Source organism: Protomyctophum parallelum (assembly GCF_964188405.1).
Source record: "Protomyctophum parallelum genome assembly, chromosome: 2".
NCBI lineage: Eukaryota > Metazoa > Chordata > Actinopteri > Myctophiformes > Myctophidae > Protomyctophum > Protomyctophum parallelum.
The window spans coordinates 63,022,092-63,046,492 of record NC_139699.1 but is presented as its reverse complement, the minus strand read 5'-3'; the positions used below and the strand labels follow the sequence as shown (position 1 = coordinate 63,046,492).

The window sequence follows — 24,401 nt, the reverse complement described above, 5'->3', positions numbered from 1 at the left end:
ACCACTGGCTTTGCTGCAATGCAACTGAAATGTTTCACTTCACAAACAGAAATGTGTTACCTAAATCAGTGGTTCCCAAACTTGTTCATGTCAAGGACCCCCAAATTGACACTAATTAGCACACAGACCCCCATTTGAAAGATATATGCCAGGGACCCCCATAAGAGAAGAGATTTACGGCTCTAGCAGTGATTCTCAAACCGTTTAATCTCAAGGACACCCAGTTTGACATGCATTATTAGTCTATGGACCATTAGTCTATGGGTCAGGACCCCTATGGGGGTCCCCATATGACAGTGAAGTGACAATGTAAGGACTTTCAATACCTGAAAAAAAGGAAAAGAAAGAAAGAAAAGGAAAATGGCCATTACTGCATCAAAAGTAATCAACAAACCATGCTATAAAGATTGTCGAACATTGGCCAAATTATGAAATAATATCAGAAAGATATTTATCTGTGGAACTGTTTGTCAGTGTGTGTGTGTGTGTGTGTGTGTGTGTGTGTGTGTGTCTGTGTGTGTGTGTGTGTGTGTGTGTGTGTGTGTGTGTGTGTGTGTGTGTGTGTGTGTGTGTGTGTGTGTGTGTGTGTGTGCGCGTGCGTGCAAGGATGCGCTGTGATTGGCCACTGGCCAGTAGCCAGTAGCCACTTTGAGTGGCAGCCAGGGTGAAACGGGGGTGAAAACGCTCTCGCCGGGACATTATTCACTATTCACTGCCTATCTGGTCGCAACTCAAACGGCGCTGAGTCGGCTAGGCGCACTTCGCAACGCTCGACATAGAAACTCGCTCGCATTAGCTCACTCAGTATTGGTGGTGTCGCACGTGTCTCAGGTTCGCTTGAGACGGCGCCTCAAAAACGAGTCTGCAGTTGTTGTATGCGAGAGAGGCACTTCCACGTTGGCCACAGAAGAACAGTTGTTGTAGAGAGGCACTTCCACGTTGGCCACAGAAGTGGGGCGTGGTTATAAGCACAACCCGTATAGGATTTTGAATGTCATTGAAGGCACAGAGACAGACAGGGGGCCGGAGGGGGTACTGCGCGACATGGTCCATGATGTGAGGACAGATGGGGGGTCTCAGATGGGGGTCTCTGTGAGGACAGATGGGGGGGTCTCACAGGATCTCGCTGAGTTTAATGGTCACTGCTTTCACCTCGGTGTATTCTGCCAGGGCGTATTCACCACTGAGGAGAACAATATAAGGCATAAGAATGAACACATCGTGGAAGAGAGAAAATGAGAAACAGAGAAATGGTCCACTTGCCAGAATGTGCAGTAGCATGTGACATGTCGATCTACAAGCTCAAAACGCGTCGCAGCGAGACACGTTTTGAGCTTGTGGATCGGCTATTTGCTACGACAGTAATATACAGTATGGCCCTAGGGAGTGAGTGTGGAAATATAGTGGCCCTCTCCATCGTCAAAGTTACCCACCTTTGCATACTCAAAATGTCCGGGTTCACAATGGGGCTCTATGGGCTGGCCAGTTAGACTAAAACAGCAGATTGTCCTATAATTACATTAAATTAATAACGATGAACAGTGTGTGTGGATGTAAGGAGAGGTGCAGGGTGCAGTGGGTTACAGTAGGGTGCAGTAGGTTACAGTATAGTAGGGTACAGTAGGAGTTGGCAGGGCTTAAAGTTCTCAGTCCTGGGGACTGATTTCAGTCCTGAGGATTTCATAGGGGTCATTTAATGAGATCACTGCAGATTTGCAAAAAATCCTTTTCAGTCTTGGGATTTTTTGGGGCTTTAAGCCCTGAGTTGGGTACAGTAGGGTATACAGTAGCTGGGTACAGTAGGAGTAGGGTACAGTAGGTTACAGTAGGTGAAATGATTCTTACAGCTCTCGTCCGTTACCAGACATCTTGTAACCTCCGAACGGTGCCTGGGCGTGGAGGGCGTTGTAACAGTTTACCCTGGGGGAGAGAGAGAGAGGGAGAGGGAGAGAGGGAGAGAGAGAGAGAGAGAGAGAGAGGGTGCCTTTCCATTAAGCCTTTGCGAAAATAGTAAGCGTACAGTATGTTCATTATTTTGAAAAAAGAAAAGCGCATTGTCTGTCTTAAGTGTTGTTTCCATCCACTGATATAATGCGACTCATGGGAGATTAAATAAGCAGTAGGTGGCACTATTTTGCCAGTAAAGTGAGAGCGTATATTATTATTCTTTTTGATGTTCTTTTAGGCTATAAAAAATATTATACAATGACTGCCTGGTTGGCAATTTATGCTGTGCAGAGGCTGCCCGGGGACAGGTCTGTAATTCGGAATGTAATTTAAAGGTATATTCAGTGATTTCACTTAATTCAAATATTCTTTTGTTTTGTTGTGATAGTCCTCCCTACTATAGAGTGTGCTGGCCATATAAGGAGTTCCTCCCTGTCCCCAGTTAACCCCTGGGGGTCAAAAAACCTTAGGTTTCGTTTTTGACTCTCTATCCTGATTGGACAAAAGGCTGGGTCCCACAGCCAAAAACGAAACCTAAGGTTTTTTGAGTGAAATCACTGAATATACCTTTAACTATTATACTATAGCACTGGTAAGACTAGAATCACTAGATTGTATAACCTAAATATTAAAGTAATTTCCTGACTTTCTATTTAAGGGACATCCAACTTACCACACTGTTCCAGTGTCCAAGGCAGCAGACACAGAGAGGTTTAGGGGTCTTACCACACTGTCCCAGTCTCCAGGGCAGCAGACACAGACAGGTTTAGGGTTTAGGGGTCTTACCACACTGTCCCAGTCTCCAGGGCAGCAGACACAGACAGGTTTAGGGTTTAGGGGTCTTACCACACTGTCCCAGTCTCCAGGGCAGCAGACACAGACCGGTTTAGGGTTTAGGGGGTCTTACCACACTGTCCCAGTCTCCAGGGCAGCAGACACAGACAGGTTTAGGGTTTAGGGGTCTTACCACACTGTCCCAGTCTCCAGGGCAGCAGACACAGACAGGTTTAGGGTTTAGGGGGTCTTACCACACTGTCCCAGTCTCCAGGGCAGCAGACACAGACAGGGCACGGTCCATACTTCTAGTGAACACCGCTGCCACAAGGCCATACTCGCTGCTGTTGGCCCTCTCTACCGCCTCCTGCTGGCTCTTAAAGCTAAATATACACTGCACCGGGCCGAAGATCTGCACATGGAGGAGACAGGAATGTAGATTAACAACGGTGTATGTATCTGACGGACTCGACACCGGGCACGACGGCCACTGCACTCCCCGTGGGGGTGTGGAACACGTGTGTTGAATTTGGTCGGTGGGGCGGTGGGGCGAACGGTTCTCGAGTTATGTGGATTACACACACACACACACACACACACACACACACACACACACAGACTTGGTGCATTTATAGTTAGATATGATTTGTGACATCTGCCCGCCAGTGCCCGGTTTGTGATTACGAAGTCTAAAAGGCAAACAGAAATACAAATTGTATAACGTTCTGACGTTCAATGCAATTATTTTGTGTGACAATTAGGCCTAATCGTTAACTTAAATTAACGGCGACAGCCTTACCTCCTCCGTGGCGATGCGCATGTGGTCCTGGACCCCCGTGAAGATGGTGGGCTGCAGGAACAGGCCCTTCCCGTCCAGGGCTGCTCCTCCCCCACACTCCAGCCTCGCCCCCTCCTTCTTCCCACTCTCTATCAGCGCCACGATCTTATCGTACTGCTCTCTGTCGATCTGGAGGAGAGAGAGAGAGAGACACATGATCTTATCGTACTGCTCTCTGTCGATCTGGAGGAGAGAGAGAGAGACACATGATCTTATCGTACTGCTCTCTGTCGATCTGGAGGAGAGAGAGAGACACACACAATCATATCGTACTGCTCTCTGTCGATCTGGAGGAGAGAGAGAGACACACACAATCATATCGTACTGCTCTCTGTCGATCTGGAGGAGAGAGAGAGACACACGATCTTATCGTACTGCTGTCTGTCGATCTGGAGGAGAGAGAGAGAGAGAGAGAGACACACGATCTTATCGTACTGCTCTCTGTCGATCTGGAGGAGAGAGAGAGAGACACACACAATCTTATCGTACTGCTGTCTGTCGATCTGGAGGAGAGAGCGAGAGAGACACACACAATCTTATCGTACTGCTGTCTGTCGATCTGGAGGAGAGAGCGAGAGAGACACACACAATCTTATCGTACTGCTGTCTGTCGATCTGGAGGAGAGAGAGAGACACATGATCTTATCGTACTGCTGTCTGTCGATCTGGAAGAGAGAGAGAGACACACACAATCTTATCGTACACTGCTGACAGGAAGTCTCTATTATTAGACGTACCTGTGGTCTGTGTGTGGTCCTGGGGTCCAGGGGACCTCCTATTAGACGTACCTGGGGTCCGTGTGTGGTCCTGGGGTCCAGGGGGTCTCCTATGACGATGCTCTTGGCGCTCTCCACGCTGAGGCGGACAAACGTCTCGTAGACGCTGTCCTCCACGAAGATGCGGGAGGCGGCCGTGCAGCACTGACCGGCGTTGTAGAAGGATCCTTTCTGGGTCTCCTCCACAGCCAGCTGCACTGTAAATACAATACAATACAATACAATAGAACACAAATATAATGTCCGGCGTTGCAGAAGGATCCTTTCTGGGTCTCCTCTACAGTCAACTGCACTGCATGCAAATACAACACAACACAATCTATCATCCCTCCACAGCCAACTGCACTGCAGCAGAGCATATACCACACAACACAAATACAATGTGTCCAAGACACTGTCCATCAAAATGATGTTTTATTTTGCATCTTTGAGGGTCTGCTAGCCCCTCCAGCAACGTCTGCCTGGCCTTTCAGACATGAGGTCATGTGGCAGGCTGGCAGCCAAGTCAATGTTATGACGTTTTATGTTTGCTTTAGGCATGCCACGTACCCCCCCATGGGGACGTGCAGAGAGTGTATAAGAGAGGCAGGGGCTGAGATCTCCTAAGAGGGACACTTTTGAACAAAAATAGTGAAGAAAGCCAGATACAAGCTCTCAATGCGTCGTGCAGTCACGCTTTGAGAGCTTGTAGATCAGCTATTTACCGGGGCGCAACACAGACAGACAGACAGACAGACAGAGACTTACGGTCTGCGTCAGCGAACACGATACAGGGGTTCTTCCCTCCCAGCTCCAGACTCACTCTCTTCAGATTACTGCTGGCGGCCGTAGCTTTGATGAGCTGGCCCACCTGAGAGCACAGAGCACACATCATATATAGCACTGGTCCTCAGACCTTTCCATGTCAAGGACGATAAGGACCCCCCCATTTGAAGATTTTTACAGCTCTAGCAGTGAGTCTCAACCATTTTAATTTCAAGGACCCCCCCCCCCCCCTTTCCCCCCCAGTTTGACTTGCATTAAAGGGATAGTTCAGATTTTTTAAAGTTAAGCTGTATGAAATACTTGCCATTGATATAGTGGTTGCAACTGTATTAATTGATTGCCCCGAGTCCCGTGGTGGGAGTTCTGCTCTGGTTTTGGTGAAATATTAAGTAGTTCCGGTCATTTTGTGGGGGGCACTGCATGGGGCCACACATTAAAAGTAAATTAATCCACAAAACTAACGTATTTGTATTGCTGACCTATTTCTAAAATATTAGTGCAACTTTCGTTCATTTCTGACCCCTCTATCAAATGGAACTATGTTATTGTGTCCATATCACTACGCCCCAAAAAAGTTTAAAAAAAACGGAACTATTACAAACCCCCATTTAATGGCATTTCAATCTCTGGGACCCCCAATTTATATTGTAAAATCAATGTTAATTTAACTTTAACTTTAACTTAATGTACAAATCCCATAAGGGTCCATTTGGTTCCTAACTGTATCATTTATCTGGGGACCCCCTGGAACTCCCTCAAAGACCCCTGGGGGTCCCCGGACCCAACTTTGAGAACCACTAGCATAATAGGACACGTTAACCTAAACACTGATGTGATGATGGCCTGTACTGTTTAAAGCTGCTATAAGCAATAATATGTCAAAAATGTTAATGACCTTTTTTATATTTATCTTTTGGTATTCAGACAACCAGCTATTGTCGCTCGTCTCTGTGACATTGGTCGGGGAAAAAATTGTCGAAATGACTAACAAATCAGGAAAATTTACCAATGACTAAGCTTCTAGGAAAATCTTTGAATGCAGATTGTGGCCCCTAGATGAGTCACAGAGACTACTGTTTTACAGTTCAATGTCAACAAGACTGATGAGACTGTTTTACAGTTCAATGTCAACAAGACTGATGAGACTGTTTTACAGTTCAATGTCGACAAGACTCTGATGAGACTGTCTTACAGTTCAATGTCGACAAGACTCTGATGAGACTGTTTTACAGTGCCTACATCGAGTCTGTCATTTACTTTTTGATTATATGGTTTGTATCAGAGACAAGAACTCCCTTGGGAAAATTGTAAAAGTGGCCTCTAAGGTAATTGGCTCGCAGATGAACAGCCTAGAACATATTGTTAACAGGCAGGTGCTCAACAAGGCTCTGTCTATTCGTTCTGACGCTGCTCACCCACTAAATGTAGAGTACGACCTCCTTCTATCTGGCCTTCGCCTACAGGCCCCTCGTGCCACTAAAAGCAGGTACAGATATTCCTTTGTCCGCGTCTCCATTTTGTACATAAAATGCTGCTATGGTAAGTTCAAGGAGATAATCAGGCCTTATGAGCACTTTATTGGTTCTGTCTTCTGTCATTCTATGATCAATGTGTACCTTATTGCAGAGCACTTTAACACCTTGCACTCTATGGTCAAATGTGCACTTTTGTACTTTTTCTGGTATCCGCTATGTGTAGTGTATACTCTAGTATGTTTTTTAATTTAATTGAATTTAATTGTATTGTATGGTTTGATATACTGATGTCTGTCTATGCTTTAGTTATTCATAATGCCACATTAATTTGGACCAAAGATTCTAAGATGAGCCGGAAAATGTGGCTGTAATCTACAGCCACATATGAAATAAACTTTGACAAAACCTTTTTTTTCTCCAAATATGAAGATCCACTTTTACATTCAGTTGTAAACCGATGCCACCTGGTGGTCGGTGCCTGCAGTACACGGTCATCCATACCTGGGTAGATCCAGTGAACACTGTAAACCTATGCCACCTGGTGGTCGGTGCCAGCAGTACATGGTCATCCATACCTGGGTAGATCCAGTGAACACTGTAAACCTATGCCACCTGGTGGTCGGTGCCAGCAGTACATGGTCATCCATACCTGGGTAGATCCAGTGAACACTGTAAACCTATGCCACCTGGTGGTCGGTGCCAGCAGTACACGGTCATCCACATGGGTAGATCCAGTGAACATTGTAAACCTATGCCACCTGGTGGTCGGTGCCTGCAGTACATGGTCATCCATACCTGGGTAGATCCAGTGAACATTGTAAACCTATGCCACCTGGTGGTCGGTGCCTGCAGTACATGGTCATCCATACCTGGGTAGATCCAGTGAACATTGTAAACCTATGCCACCTGGTGGTCGGTGCCTGCAGTACATGGTCATCCATACCTGGGTAGATCCAGTGAACATTGTAAACCTATGCCACCTGGTGGTCGGTGCCTGCAGTACATGGTCATCCATACCTGGGTAGATCCAGTGAACGCCACCTTGTCGACGCCCATATGTCCAGCGATGGCCGCTCCGGCTGACGGCCCGAACCCCGGAACTATGTTCACCACTCCGGGGGGGAATCCCGCCTGGACATGGCAACACAAATAAAATGTCACGACTGAACGTTTATTAATGATGTTTAGGTAATTAATATTATCATTCTCTGAAGAAATCACACATTTGAGGCTTTTAAACCTTTGCTTTTATCACATTTCTGAGACCATTCGTGTCTGTCGTAAGATGCTTCTAAAAACATGTATGTATTCTATTGCTAGTTCGATCGGTTCAGATACTAATGATCTTAAACTAACAATCAAAAATAGCTGATCTATAGAGAGATCTACAAGCTCACAACACGTCGGCAGTGCAATGTGTTGTGAGCTTGTAGATCTGCTATTTTAGGTGAGTGACGGGCTTCCATATAAGTCATGCTGGCTTCTATGGCAGTGGTTCATGAACCCCCATGCGGACCCCCATTTGAAAAGACATACCAGGGAGTGGGACCCCCGTAAGAGAACATTTTATGGCTCTAGCAGTGATTCTCAACCCGTTTAATTTCAAGGACCCCCAGTTTGACATGAATATTAGTCTACGGACTGTCGGACTCCCATTTAATGGCATTTCTAGTGACCACCATTTATGTTGTAAAATCAATGTTAATTTAACTCGCTAAAATGGAAACCACTCTCAAGAATTAAAGGGTCCATGTTGGTTACCAACTCTCCATCATTTAGCAGGGGACCACCTGGAAGTTTGGAACCCTCTCAAAGACCTGTTTTGGACCAATGGGCTTTCCGTGAAAGCCTGACAGTTTATAATCTAAACTTGGATCATTCATTCTCTCTCTCTCTCTCTCTCTCTCTCTCTCTCACACACACACACACACACACACACACACACACACACACACACACACACACACACACACACACACACACACACACACACACACACACAGGGCTTAAGGTCTGACCTCCTTGACCAGAGCACCGATGTGTAAGGCCGTGAGAGGAGTCTGCTCCGCTGGCTTGATGACCACGGTGTTCCCACAGCTCAGAGCGGGCGCTAGCTTCCACATGAACATCAGGAGAGGGAAGTTCCACTGGTAGAAAAGAGAAGATAACAGATGCATGGCATCGTACACACACAACGTTACAGGGGAAGTTCCACTGTTTTAGGAGAATTCATAGAGAAGGCATGGCAGTTATGTTGTAGAAGGAACGATGTTGTGTCCACAGCAGGCAACCTATGAAAAAATGCCTAAAAAGTGAATTTGGTCATTGGCACTACTCATTCAGTGCATTTATTTTGCATATAGACAATACCCTTCTGGACTTCATGGGTTAATAGTTCTACTCCTAATATCCTGCAGTATTTTGTCACAAGCCAGAAATGTATATGTAAGAAGCGTATAACCTTTGCTTGTAAAATGTGTTAGATTGATTCGTCGGTTCAATAGCAGGACGCCTTCGAAGGAGCCATGATTCAAAGTTAACACCCTTAACCCATTCTGACCGGGCCCCCATTTTGGTGTCAGCATCATGTTATGCTTTAGCTATTTAAAAATAGCAGATCTACAAGCTCATATCGCGCCACCGAGTGGCGCGATACAAGCTTGTAGGTCTGCTATTTTTGAAAAATCGAAGAGCGACTGACATTTTTTAGAATCTGATCTCAGGTCAGAATGGGTAAATCAGACCAGTGTGTGTCCAGTGGAAACCTCGTATGAATCTGATCTCAGGTCAGAATGGGAAAAAAAGAGTTTGTTGCTTTTCCAAGTTGGAAACAAACAAACAAACGCAATATTTTCCGACACTCAATCACAAATTAGACAGCTTTATAATGTGAACTGCAGTGAATGTTTGCTGTTCAGGCATTGTTCACTTTTAGAGCACTTTGGATACAGTCCTCAGCATTATGGGAGTAGTTTGGAATCTCCAGAGAGAGAGAGAGAGAGAGAGAGAGAGAGAGAGAGAGACAATGACTTACGCTGTGTCTCTGCGCCAGCAGTACTTTTAGTAATTACACAACGTTCCTTCAAGTATAAATTTCACTTTTATGATATAATCTCCCCGCGTCAGACAACGGGGCCGTTTTGTTCCTTTGTTGACGAACGCAACTTTAGAAGATATACGGCCCGACGCCAACAATAGATAAAGCCTGGATGGCCGTGTTCTGTCAAGATGTTAGGATATTATAATACTCTGCTGTCTGGGTCCTCGGTGACACAAGTGCAACACGATACGACGGCCGAGAGAGAAACACACCCTGAATCTGACGGAGTTATTATCAGAGGGAGGGAGAGAAAAACATATATTCCAATGTCTTAAAGTATATCCAAACTCACAAAGCATTCTAAGCGATGTGTTCTTGGTGTAAGAGTACACTTTGGGGGATTAGGAGAGAGAGAGGGAGGGAGAGAGAGAGAGAGAGAGAGAACGGTCTTGTAAGATTTAAGCTTAGGTTTCTGGTACATTCACCCGAGGAAGACGGGTTTTCATTTCGCTTCCACGTCGAGCCTGGGCTTTGGAATCAAGTTCAGCATGCCTCGCTAACACAGCTCATGACAAAAGGCTTCTCTTGAAAGTTGAAACTAAAACAGTGAACAGTGATTCCAATACATTAAGCCCAGAATTCACGCATACACTTCCCAGAAAACCTACTGTATGATGTTAACTTGAGAAAACTTTTCTTTTTAAGAATAAACAAATTACTGACATTTGAAGATCCAATTACACAATGAAAAGCCAGTTATAGTGACAAGAATGCATCGCATGCATAACAGATATTAAATGTATTAAACATTGCATGCATTGCCAGTTATATGCCAGAGTCACGTGTTATGTAAATACAATATAAATCATTGTACAGTCTTGATTGTATTTTAGATGTTAGTTATAATATAGTAAATTAAACATTTACTGATGCATAATTGTTTGTTGAAGAGGAGGGTGAGTTTGAGAGGAGTACCGTTGTTCTAAATGTTACTGTCACCTATTTCTGTCTGACATTTCCCGTCTGTACGGAGCGTTTGATCATGAGTGACATTATGCAACGGTCTGTTACTTTATGGCATTACAAATGGAACCACGGAAGCAATGAGTCTATTCTAGACAACATGAAAAGAGTAGCTATTCCCTGCAGGCTAAATAAACACACACAAAGGCACGCACATGCACACACGCACAGACACACACACACACACGTCATGAAGCATTTGCATTTAATCGTCTGCCCTCTGTGAGTGCAGTGTTTTTCACACAATGCCAAAGTCTTAGAAAACATGATATTACTCCTAGTAATGATGGCCACACACGCACACACGCACACACACACGCGCGCGCGCACACGCACACCACACACACCACACACACGCACGTGCACGCACACGCACACCACACACACACACACCACACACACACACACACACACGCACGCACGCACACACACACACACACACACACACACACACACACACACACTTACTGGAATGATGGCTCCACACACACCAACAGGCTCGTGTTTAGTGAAACACAGAACACTTTCATCTGTAGAGAAATGACAAGCAGAAACAAAATAATTTGATTCATAACTATTCTGATTGTGTTTGTTTGTTGTATTTATTAGCGTGTAAATGTATAGTATAACTACAAGTATATTAATTTTCTAAAAATGTCATATCAATGTTCTGTGTTCTGCGTGCGTGCGTGCGTGCGTGCGTGCGTGCGTGCGTGCACGCATGCATGCGTTCATCTCTGATTCTGGACACTGTTAGTCCAGGACTATTAATTAGGCCCAGTGTTTATGTAGAAAAAAGAAATGTGCCCCTTAACCTTTTTGGAATGAAGGGGCAATTAAACACCTCCCTGCCTGCACCCATCCGACCCCACCCCCCCCACCCCCCTGTCCTCCCCCTCTCCCTTTCATAATTATAGGACAGTTGAGTTGGTTTAACCATGCCTCTATTACAATTTACAATGTAGGCATTTAGCAGACACTCTTAATCTCTCTCTCTCTCTCTCTCTCTCTCTCTCTCTCTGCTGTTACCTCGAAAATACAACGGTTTTACGGAGCGACTTGTCAGGACTTTTGGGGGCGACTTTTCCGGACTTTTGGGGGCGACTTCGCCAGGCATTGGGGCGACTGGGAAGAACAAAATCTTCTAAATCCTGGCAGTTTTCTATGTCAGTGGTTCTCAAACTAATTAATGTCAAGGACCCCCAAAAACGTGTAAATGTTTAATCGGCCGCCGATCCCCAATCTGAAAATATGTTGTTCTAGGGACTCCCCCCCCAGAAGCAAATGAGTTAAAAACGTTTACTGTGAAAGAATATATATTCAAAGAATTGCACACATTTTCACGACTTTTCAAAAAATAGCAGATCTACAAGCTCGTAGCACTGCGGTACTGCGCTATGAGCTTGTAGATCTGCTATTTTTCAATAGCTAAAGTAGCCTATATAGCATAATGCTTGAAACACCAAAAGTGGTTCCCGTCCTGAACAGGTTAAATATGACCTCTTGCGCTGGAGAGCCGTGACCTTCTCCAGTTTCCCCGTGGAGGAAGCATGGCAGACCGGGCGACTCCCTCGTCACAATGCTCATCATCTTTTCATATCTTCCTCTTACAGTGGGCGAGGCCCGCGCGCTAACACAGCTTATTTTCACCTTCCTCTTACAGTGGGTGAGGCCCGCGCGCTAACACAGCTTATTTTCATGTTCCTCTTAGTGGGCGAGGCCCGCGCGCTAACACAGCTTATTTTCATGTTCCTCTTAGTGGGCGAGGCCCGCGCGCTAAGCTAACACAGCTTATTTTCATGTTCCTCTTAGTGGGCGAGGCCCGCGAGCTAACACAGCTTATTTTTATGTTCCTCTTAGTGGGCGAGGCCCGCGCGCTAAGCTAACACAGCTTATTTTCATGTTCCTCTTAGTGGGCGAGGCCCGCGCGCTAACACAGCTTATTTTCATGTTCCTCTTAGTGGGCGAGGCCCGCGCGCTAAGCTAACACAGCTTATTTTCACCTTCCTCTACAGTGGGCGAGGCCCACGCACTAACACAGCTTATTATCATGTTCCTCTTAGTGGGCGAGGCCCGCGCGCTAACACAGCTTATTTTCATGTTCCTCTTAGTGGGCGAGGCCCGCGAGCTAACACAGCTTATTTTCACCTTCCTCTACAGTGGGCGAGGCCCACGTGCTAACACAGCTTATTTCCATGTAACTCTACAGTGGGCGAGGCCCACGCACTAACACAGCTTATCAAAGGTTACCATTTACATAGCGGGGGAGGAGGAGTGGACATGGAACACACACTAAACTTCTTATCCCTAAACTTATTTGGCTTTTTTTTTTACTATTTTGAAAAACCTTTTTGAATAGTTCAAATAGCTGATCTACAAGCTCACAACGTGACGATGTAGATCAGCTAGTTGAACTATTCAAAAAGGTTTTTCAAAATAGTAAAAAAATAAAAAGGCAAAGGCAAAGAAGGTTAGTAATAAGGGGCGGCTGTGGCTCAGGAGGTAGAGCAGGTCGTCCAATGAATCCTGTTCACACACGAAGTGTCCTTGGGCAAGACACTGAACCCCACATTGCCTCCAATGAGTCGGTCGGTGTGAGCTCGCCACCATTGGTGTGTGAATGTGGGAAGTGAGGGCGCTGGCGTCGACTGTTCGCCGCTTCACCTCCCAATGTATGAATGAATGAACCATTGTAAAGCGCTTTGAGCACTTGGAAAAGCGCTATAAAAATGCAATTCATTAATAAGGGGTTTAGCATGGACGAAAATAGCTAGTCTTTGGAATTGATTTTCCTTCAGTTTTATTCAACTAAATATAGGATTTTGGTTGATTAAATCTACAGTTTATTTTGTCGACGGAAATGTATTTTGGAAGGCCTTGATGGCGTCGTAATGCCTGATTTAACTGAGTGCTGAATATACCTGATCTCACAGAAAATTAATGATCTTTTAGTTCTAACTGGATCTCTTCTCCACTAGTCCATTTCAGTCTAGTCTTGTTTAATTTGTTGACAAAACTGTCATTTTATTTAGTCTTAGTCATCATAGCTTAGTTTTTTTCGTTTTTGTTTTTATTTAGTTTTGGTCAGAAGAAAAAAAAAAGGTACTGGACGAAAATCTTTCATCATAGTTTACAAAATTAAAACAGCCTCTGACACACACACACACACACACACACACCCCCTCCGATTGAGTTATAAGCCCGAGTATCCTGTATCCTCCTCGACGCGACTCTTCAATCACCTCATGCGACGTGAACACAAGACAAGGAAAAGGAAAAAGAATGTCAGTATAGCGCATCAGCAGACGTATAAAAGCTTTAGGTTAGGAAGGGATTAAGCGTCTGCCTCCTCCTGTCCTGACAGATAGTGGCACGGGCCTGGGAGCCGCTCAACGGGCACTGATGCGGAGTGTCTGATGGTGGCCGATAATCCCCACAGACGGTCCCACCTCACTGATTACCATCTCAGCCTCTCTTCCTCTTCCTTTGTCCCCGACTCGCCTTTCGTCTCTCGTTGTGCCGCTCTATTGGAATCTAATCGAGAGGAAAAGAAGGGGATGCGGTGTTTTGTCTGTCCCTCGTCCTGCTAGTGGCGACGCGGGACGGGCCGGGACGGGACCGAATGACGGGGGGGTGGGTGGACGTTGCTTTGTGTTAAGAGGCTGGAAGAGATGCCACCCACTGACGGCTCTAATTAACCTGCTTCCTTGCAGCGGCGCTATTGAATGAGTGGGCTAATAAAAGTGACAGGGGGGGGGGGGGCGGGGGGGGGGGGGAGACAGGGAGGACAGGGGGGGACAGGGGGGACGGGGGGAGACAGGGAGGACATGCGGGAGGACGGGGGGATACGTCCATTAGGAATGGTCGTGCATGTCACACGGTAGGCTACTAGGGAGGAGAACACAGGCCTTTCTTTGTGAACACACGATAAAGCGTGAGCGACAGTGACTCCGGTGCATTTCGTTGACTAATACTAGTCGACTATCTTTTTTCACTGACGAAAACTAAATGTAAACTAAATGAATGAACTAAGCTATGATGACTAAAACTAAGACTAAATATATCGACAATTTCGTCAACAAATAAAAACTAGACTAGACTATACTATAGACTAACTGGGCGGCTGTGGCTCAGGAGGTATAGAGCAGGTCGTCCAATGATCCCTGGGTCGGCTGTTCGAATCCCGGCTCCTCCTGTCCACATGTCGAAGTGTCCTTGGGCAAAGACACTGAACCCTACATTGCATCCAATGAGTATATGGTCTAAGCTTGCCACCGTTGGTGTGTGAATGTGGGAAGTGAGGACGCTGGCGTCGACTGTTCGCCGCTTCACCTCCCAATGTACGAATGAATGAACCATTGTAAAGCGCTTTGAGCACTTGGAAAAGTGCTATAAAAATGCAATTCATTATTAGACCAGTATCAGTCATTTTACACTTGGTTGCATGCTGAAAATAGCCGATCTACAAACTCACAAGCTGTGAGCTTGTAGATTGGCTATTTTCAGCAAAATTAAAATCAGCAATACGATGGCATCAAGGCCCGCCAAAATACATTCTAGCCGACTAAATCAACTGTGGATTTAGTCGACTAAAATCGCATGACACTTAGTCGACTAAAACTAGACTAACACCAAAACATTCCAGGTGACTGAAATGAAATATGATTATCAGTAGTTTAATACTAACATCCACTCACGCACAGGGAGACTCTTATCAGTAGTTTAATAGTAACACCCACTCACCCACAGGGAGACTCTTGCCGTGGATCTTGTCGGCCCAGCCAGCGTAGTAGCGCAACGTCTTGATGCTGCCGTCCAGGTCGATGAAGAACGACTGTAAGAAGGGTTTTCCTGTGTCCATGGTCTCCAGAGTCTAGAGAGGTAGAAAGATAGAAAGATTTAAGGGTCTTCCTGTGTTGCATGCAGTCTAGAGAGGTAGAACATAGGCCTATAATGTCACCAATCAAAGACGCCACTTCATTAGAACTAGACCTGTGCCTGTCGGCCTATACTTTGGAGCGATGCATGTTGGAAATGTACTGACCAATATAGTGACAGCCGGTCAGCATTTTGATTCATGAATGTATGTATATGCAGTAGATAATATTTTAGGCCAATTTTAGGCCAAATTTCCCACTTTAAACAAAAGAAACCCGTCGGCTGCCGGACTACTGTACTTATATCATCCACAATCTCACGTCGTCAATGTTTGTTTACTATAACTGCTGCCATAAACAAATACAAAATCCATAGCCTTATGGCCACCATATGACGTCATGGAATCTTCAAACGCCGCATGCACTGGAGGAGCGAGCGCCCCACACTTGAATATTTAAAAAGAAGGTTACACTTATAATACATTTAAATATTACTATTTTCAGCATTCAACCAAGTGTAAAATGACTGGGTCTCTTATCCTTTGTAACATTTTAGTCTAGTTTTTATTTGTCGATATATATTTTCTGTCTCAGTTTTAGTCATCACGGCTTTGTTTTCATTTTAGTTTTCGTCAGTGAAAGAATAAGGTAGTCGACAGAATCAACATCGTTGTACAGTTTATGACCGATGTATAATGGACAGCTCTTGACAATGTACTTTAACTTCAGAGGTTGTGTTTATTTGGCTTCGGCTCACACACCGACATTATATTCTGTCTGTTATTATCGTCACATGTATATGTCTCTTCACTTAATTGCGGCGCGTGCGCCTCTCAATATACAGTCCCCAGTCTCAAACACACACACACACACACACACACACACACACACACACACACACACACACACACACACACACACACACACACACACATACCGCCAGCATGGTGCGGTCCCTCTCTACCAGGTCGGCCAGTCTGGTCAGCATCCCGCCGCGGCTGGACGCGTCCATCGTGCGCCAGGGAGAGCCGCGCTGAGCGGCCGCCCGCGCTGCCGACACCGCCTTGTCGATGTCCGCCTGGGGGGGGGGGGGGGTAGACATAGTACATTTACACATTTTGAGGTATTGGTATTTATATATATATTAGGGCTGGGACTAATTGCGATTAATTTAGATTAATTAACTACAGAAAATGTAATCGCGATTAACTACAGATAAATTAATCGCACCTTTTTTTTCAACGCGGAACGTTTCTCACTGGGCGCTTTTCTATAGTACTGAAAACTGGAAATAATAAAAAGTCACCCCATTTTGTGTTGCCTAGAACTGGATGTCTGACAAAAAACTGTAACATTATGAAGTAAGTACAGCTTTGTGATGTCACTGAGATGTACTTGTTACTGTTACAATTTTTTTTTCAGAACTCCAGTTCTAGGCAACACAGAATGGGGTGACTTTTTATTATTATTTCCACAACAGGTATATTAATGACAGTAAAATGTTGAAAATGAGTGGTATCCTGTAGTCATTATTCATTGATTCACTGGGATACCAAAAAACATTAAAAAAAAGGTTTCTCGCTGTTCTCGGGTTGAATATTGATATGCGATTAAAATGCGATTAATCTAGATTAATTAATTGCAAAGCCTCTGATTAATTAGATTAATTTTTTTAATCGAGTCCCAGCCCTAATATATATATATATATTTTTTAAGATATTTTTTGGCTTACGCCTTTTATTGGTTTTTTGAAGGGACAGACAGTATAGGCTGACAGGAAACGGGAGAGAGAGATGGGGGGAAGACATGCAGTAAAAAGGCCGCGTCGGGCTCGGGAGTCGAACCCACGTACGGCACACTGAGGCCTGGATTACCAGTCGGGTGCCCCAGACGGTTACGCCATACCGCCTGGGCTATTGGTATTTTTATTTGGTTGATCCAAATATTGTACATTTACTTCGATATATTCATTCGGTTGTTAGTAGTTTTTGATTATTATTACAAAACATACACATTAACCACTTTGACTTCAGCCCTGTATATGCACATTTCGGCCGTTTGAACATAGCCGATCTACAAGCTCACGATGTGTCACTTGTAGATAGAACATTTGAAAACGTCAAACTGAATATTCTGTAAAATGACTATTTCACTTTTTGTACTTTGAGTACATATTGATGCCAACACTTTGGTACTTTTATTCAAGTACATTTTGAATGCCAGATTTCACTTGTAACAGGAGTGTATATTTATACATTACAGTATTGATACTTTTACTTAAATTGTGAGTACTTTTTCCATCACTGATAACTAATTTAAATGGCAATCGGTGATTTTCTACAAGCAACTAAACATTGCAGCCGTACATAATATTAGTTCATTGTTTAGGGAAACTTTTCATGCTGTTTCACAAAATCACAGAATTCGGGCCTGACACAAAAAAAAAATTGAAATCTGATTTCAGTCGTGGAGATTTTATTTGGCTTCATTCCATGCAGTCTAAACAGGTAAATAAATCAACCTCTGTATATGCCCGTATCATTTTGTAGCCTTACTTTGTCCGCCTCCTGAACATCACAGATTTTGGCGCCGGTCGCCGGATTAAACGTCGGAAAGGTCTTTCCTTTGATGGAGGTGTGCCACTCGTTGTTGATGAATATCTGCAGGAGAGAGCCAGGGAGTCATATGTGTTTTATACTGACAATATAATATTAAAAAATATTAATAATAATTATATATATATATATATATATATACTTTTTTAAGGCAGGACAGAAGATTGAGAGCTTTTACCACAAAAAGTACAAGTAAAAGTTTTCAGATCATTTAAAAGCTTGTTTGACAAACAGCGCAGTTGGTTTCTCTTAGCTTATTTACAGGCTGTAAATAAGTATGATTAAATCATGTAGGCAAATTATATTGTTCCAATAGATTAAGATCATTTATAATAGTTGTAATTGTAGGTAGTCGATTAATTGAGTATGAGGGACCCCAATGGAAACAAGCTATAGTGCTTTCTTGGGTTATAATTCCTCTTATTAGCAGACCTTGTATTGAACTGTACTTTACTGTGATTTGTTTCCCTGCAAACTGTTAATAAAGTATTCAATCAATCAATCAATCAATCAATCAATCAATCAATCAATCATGACTGTTTTCCCAAGTGAAGACATGCCTAAGAATGACTTTTGACAGTCTTTTAAAGTATTTAAGCTACATAAATGTGAGGCATGATGTATAGCCTATACCAAACAGTTGCACTGTAATTATAAAACAAATGCTTAGCAATTTCTTTCCACAATTATAATAATTTAATCCAAATTCTAATAGTTTACCTTGGTGTTATGAATAAGGTCCGGAGGAAACCTCATAACTCATTTTTTAAGGTTTTTGATTTTATTCCATAAATCAGTGCTACTGAACATGCCTTTACGTCTGTGTGTTGTTTCGAAAATATTGAAAAAACGCATTGGATAAAACCTAACTCCATTGGACCCTCAAACTGTCTGCTAAAGCAGCTAACTCCATCACCTCTCCCCCTCTCATGCAAGTAATTGACAATATCTAAAGTCACAGCACCAACTTTGATGAGAGAGTATTGCATTGTTTAAAAATATATAAGGTTTTCTTAATGTCCTTAAATTTTTTTTTTTTTTTTTGTTATTTTTTTTGGTTTTCCTCCAGCAGAGATATAATAATTTAATAAGGTTTACCTTGGTGTTAAGAATATAATAATTGAATAAGGTTTGGTGTTAAGAATATAATAATTGAATAAGGTTTGGTGTTATGAATATAATAATTGAATAAGGTTTGGTGTTATGAATATAATAATTGAATAAGGTTTGGTGTTATGAATATAATAATTGAATAAGGTTTGGTGTTATGAATATAATAATTGAATAAGGTTTGGTGTTATGAATATAATAATTGAATAAGGTTTGGTGTTAAGAATATAATAATTGAATAAGGTTGGTGTTATGAATATAATAATTGAATAAGGTTTGGTGTTATGAATATAATAATTGAATAAGGTTTGGTGTTATGAATATAATAATTGAATAAGGTTTGGTGTTATGAATATAATAATTGAATAAGGTTTGGTGTTATGAATATAATAATTGAATAAGGTTTGGTGTTAAGAATATAATAATTGAATAAGGTTTGGTGTTATGAATATAATAATTGAATAAGGTTTGGTGTTAAGAATATAATAATTGAATAAGGTTTGGTGTTATGAATATAATAATTGAATAAGGTTTGGTGTTATGAATATAATAATTGAATAAGGTTTGGTGTTATGAATATAATAATTGAATAAGGTTTGGTGTTATGAATATAATAATTGAATAAGGTTTGGTGTTAAGAATATAATAATTGAATAAGGTTTGGTGTTATGAATATAATAATTGAATAAGGTTTGGTGTTAAGAATATAATAATTGAATAAGGTTTGGTGTTAAGAATATAATAATTGAATAAGGTTTGGTGTTATGAATATAATAATTGAATAAGGTTTGGTGTTATGAATATAATAATTGAATAAGGTTTGGTGTTAAGAATATAATAATTGAATAAGGTTTGGTGTTATGAATATAATAATTGAATAAGGTTTGGTGTTATGAATATATGACTGTAATAAGGTTACCTTGGTGTTATGGATATATTACTGTAATAAGGTTACCTTGGTGTTATATGACTGTAATAAGGTTACCTTGGTGTTATGGATATATTACTGTAATAAGGTTACCTTGGTGTTATATTACTGTAATAAGGTTTGGTGTTATGGATATATGACTGTAATAAGGTTACCTTGGTGTTATATTACTGTAATAAGGTTACCTTGGTGTGGAGGATCTCCTGGACTCTGACAGGTTGGGGTAACACCGGCGGACCGTGGCTCACGCCCGTCCCTGCTGCTCCGCTCAGCCCGTTCTCCATAGCTCCGTTTATTTGGGCCATTAGAAATTACAGTCCAGCAGTGTGTGTGTACGTGTGGGTGAGTGCGTGTGCATGCAGGCATGCATGTGTGCGTGTGTATGTGTGCGCGCGCGTGTGTGTGTGTGCGTATGTGTGTGCGTGCGTGCCTGTGCGTGCGTGCGTGTGTGTGAGCGTGTGTTAGCGATCGGTCTACTGAACAATGTTAGCTCAGCCAGTGGGTTTTATAAGAATGTGGAGGAGTGGGTTCCTCCTCCCTCAGATCAGTTGAGGATAGCAGCCCAGCTCAACTCCGCCCCATCATCACACAGCACACACACTACGCCTGGAGGATTACATATATGCAAATATGTCGCAAATCACTTAAAGCCATAAAAGGTTACACACAATGTCCAATTGTCGATACTGTCTGTTGTGTGTGTGTGTGTGTGTGTGTGTGTGTGTGTGTGCGTGCATGCGTGCGTGCGTGCGTGCGTGTGTGTGTGTGTGTGTGCGCGTGTGTTTTACCATATCCTAAATGTAGCCACTATTGTCAGCTTTCATTTCCTCTGCCTTTTTCTGCATCCATCCATCTTCAACCGCTTATCCGTAGTCGGGTCGTTGGGTGCAGCTCCAGACTTCCCTCTCATGCAGAGCAACATTAGTGACTTCATTCTGGGGGGGATCCTCCTGAGCCTTCTGGCTCAGCTCTCTTTTCGTCACATAAAGTGCGGTATATACAGCGGCTGCAATACCGCCCCGCTGCCGCTCTGATTCTCCGGCAGTCCGGCTGCAGATCTCCTTCTCCCCGTCCTCCCCTCACTCGTGAACCCCCGTGAAGACCCTGAGATACTTGAACTCCTTCACCTGCGGGGCAATGTCTCATTCCCTATACCCGGACTGCACAATCCACCGGTTTTCCTGCTGAGAACCATATGGTCCAAGATTTGGAGACTTTGATCCTCATCCCAGCGGTCCAGTGAGAGCTGAAGGTCTTGGACCAAATGGTGCCACCAGGACCACATCTGCAAAAAGCAGTGATGCAACCCTTAGCTTATACCGAGCCTCTCCGCCACGAGATCCTGTCCATGAAAATCAATGCAGTATTCATTCAATCAATCAATCAATCAATCAATCAATCAATCAATCAATCAATCAATCAATCAATCAATCAATCAATCAATCAATCAAAACAGTCAATGCAACCACATACATGACAGGTTCTGTTCTGTAGGCCTACTAGACAACCAGGACACCCTGAGGGCGAGGAGCGACCTCTGCCTATAAAGGGCGAGGTCACGTGCACGCATCCGCCCGGGTGACGGCAGACTGCTGGGCGAGCGCTGGCGCTTTGGCATGGGGGGGGGGTCAGATTAACATATTATGGAACAGGTCAGCTCCGCTACCATGGAGATCTAAAGGGTGGCAACGGGGGGGTAGTGTCTTGAGTGTATACAGGGTTTGATGAGGGCCCGGGTATAGGGCCGGGCCTTAATTTTCGGGCCCGTTGAGAACTCTAGTTGTCGCCGGCTGCCACGCCCCGGCCGGCTGCACTAATAACTTTGGGGCAGGCCCCGTCTAGAGTTTAAATGGTGATCTTCATATATGGAGACGGCCATATATGGAGCGTGTCACAAGGCGTGACGGACTGACGGCCATATGTGGTGGCGTGACGGACTTAACGACGGACGGACTGACAGGTTTTTACAGGTTTTCATGTAGTAATCTGGGACCTATACGGTCACAATTAACATCCCAACAGGGTGTGTGTGTTTATGTTTAGCCTATATGTGTCTATGTGTGTCTGTATGCTTATGCTGGGGGGCGCAAGCGTGTGTGTGTGTGTGTGTGTGTGTGTGTGTGTGTGTGTGTGAAGTCAAAAGTAGGCTATAGGCTAAAACATTTCACACCTGAGTTATTGGCTGTGTCTTTGGGTCCGGACAGTCGGAACACTGAAAGTAATGAGAGAGAATTCGGCCACAATATTTACATCCTAACATGGAAGCTTTGATCTGCGCGCGGAGGGCAGATGGGGAGCGACGTGCGGGCCGCTCGTCAACCGTGGAAAGGTGTGATGAGTTGTGATTCCTCGCGAACTTTGCGCTTTCTTTTTCTTTCTTTTTTTGCACCTGGGCCTGCTGAGGCCAGGCACGTGCACACATAGACATCGAAGGGGGCTTCAGCCCCCTGCCCTTTTTACCCGTCTGTAATAACAACCTGCCCTCTCCAGACCACGAACGCAGCATTTACTACATGGTGAAAGAAAAGCTAAATGCTCTCCCTCTGCTCTCCATGCCATATAATACCGGAAGGCAGCATTCAGAAGAATTGCTTTTTTTTTACCCCCAAAAGTCCCCTGAACTTTGAACGCAGCATTTTGCGTTGAACTAATTTGTTTCGTTGCACTGCCTTCTCCAGTAGATAAAGAGTGCAGGGTTTGCGCCCCAAAAATTGCAGATCTACAAGCTCTCAACGCGTCGCAGCGCGACGCGTTGAGAGCTTGTAGATCTGCTATTTTTCTCCAAAAGTGCCCCTCTTACGGGACCTCAGCCCCTGCCTCTATAACACTCTCTGCACCTGGGCTTGCTGAGGCTGAATGAAGCTGAACACATGCAAACAAGCTCCTTTGTCCTGCAGGAACAAAGCTCTCCTCCGTCCGTCCAGACTCCATGCTATACTCAACACACACAGTCCGCCTATTGTTTCCCCTTCGCCGCGTCTTGTCACTCTTCATGTCAAAGTTTAATTAGGACAACGAGGGCTCGTTTCGCACTTCAGCAACTTTAACACTTCCTAATGAGACAGAGAGAGAGAGAGAGAGAGAGAGAGAGTTGACACAGAGAGCGAGAGAAATGCAAGAGATCGAGAGAGGTGTGTGTGTGTGTGTGTGTGTGTGTGTGTGTGTGTGTGTGTGTGTGTGTGTGTGTGTGTGTGTGTGTGTGTGTGTGTGTGTGGGCGGGCGCGCGAGACACACAGAGAGAGAGAAAAAGGGGGAGAGAGAGAGAGAGAGAGATGCAAAACACAGGCACACAGACAGACCCATGCAAATACACGTGTGTGCAGATTTCCCAAAACAAATCGGGGGAGATTATCAAAAAGCAAAGTGTGGAAATCAAAGCTGTGTTGTTCCTTCCACTTATAGAGAGGGTATATGCGCGTGACATCATCACCAAACCCGGAAGTTATATGCGGGAACGCCTACTGAGTGGAAAAACACTACTTTCTGGCCTTGACAACCCCCATACATCCAAACAGAAAAGTCCTATCTGATTGACAGCCCCATACATCCAAACAGAAAAGTCCTATCTGATTGACGGCCCCATACATCCAAACAGAAAAGTCCTATCTGATTGACAGCCCCATACATCCAAACAGAAAAGTCCTATCTGATTGACAGCCCCATACATCCAAACAGAAAAGTCCTATCTGATTGACAGCCCCATACATCCAAACAGAAAAGTCCTATCTGATTGACAGCCCCATATACATCCAAACAGAAAAGTCCTATCTGATTGACAGCCCCATACATCCAAACAGAAAAGTCCTGATTGACAACCCCCATACATCCAAACAGAAAAGTCCTATCTGATTGACAACCCCCATACATCCAAACAGAAAAGTCCTATCTGATTGACAGCCCCATACATCCAAACAGAAAAGTCCTATCTGATTGACAGCCCCATACATCCAAACAGAAAAGTCCTATATGATTGACAGCCCCATACATCTAAACAGAAAAGTCCTATCTGATTGACAGCCCCATACATCCAAACAGAAAAGTCCTATCTGATTGACAACCCCCATACATCCAAACAGAAAAGTCCTATCTGATTGACAGCCCCATACATCCAAACAGAAAAGTCCTATCTGATTGACAGCCCCATACATCCAAACAGAAAAGTCCTATCTGATTGACAGCCCCATACATCCAAACAGAAAAGTCCTATCTGATTGACAGCCCCATACATCCAAA

At 44.0% G+C, this 24,401-nt stretch overlaps 1 protein-coding gene across 1 annotated transcript; it reads right to left on the bottom strand.

The window, feature by feature from the left end:
• Window positions 1-594: 594 nt before the first annotated feature.
• Window positions 595-20,623, bottom strand: aldh1a3 (aldehyde dehydrogenase 1 family, member A3). The gene is made up of 13 exons (XM_083791906.1): window positions 20,354-20,623; window positions 18,071-18,175; window positions 16,453-16,593; window positions 15,382-15,511; window positions 11,107-11,168; window positions 8,594-8,722; window positions 7,593-7,706; window positions 5,083-5,185; window positions 4,348-4,532; window positions 3,521-3,688; window positions 2,976-3,133; window positions 1,846-1,920; window positions 595-1,183 (listed from the first exon to the last, which is right to left on the bottom strand). The coding sequence occupies exons 1-13, from the start codon at window positions 20,471-20,473 to the stop codon at window positions 1,114-1,116; spliced, it is 1,560 nt and encodes a 519-aa protein (XP_083648032.1). The 5' UTR covers window positions 20,474-20,623; the 3' UTR covers window positions 595-1,113.
• Between the last annotated feature and the right edge of the window lie 3,778 nt (window positions 20,624-24,401).

Coding starts and splice junctions, on each gene's coding strand:
- aldh1a3 (XM_083791906.1), bottom strand. CDS start 20,473: ATGGCCCAAATAAACGGAGCTATGGAGAACGGGCTGAGCGGAGCAGCA. Junction 7,707..8,593: donor TCGGTGCTCTGGTCAAGGAG/GTCAGACCTTAA, acceptor TGCCATGTCCAG/GCGGGATTCCCCCCCGGAGT. Junction 5,186..7,592: donor CGTTCACTGGATCTACCCAG/GTATGGATGACC, acceptor CTGTGCTCTCAG/GTGGGCCAGCTCATCAAAGC.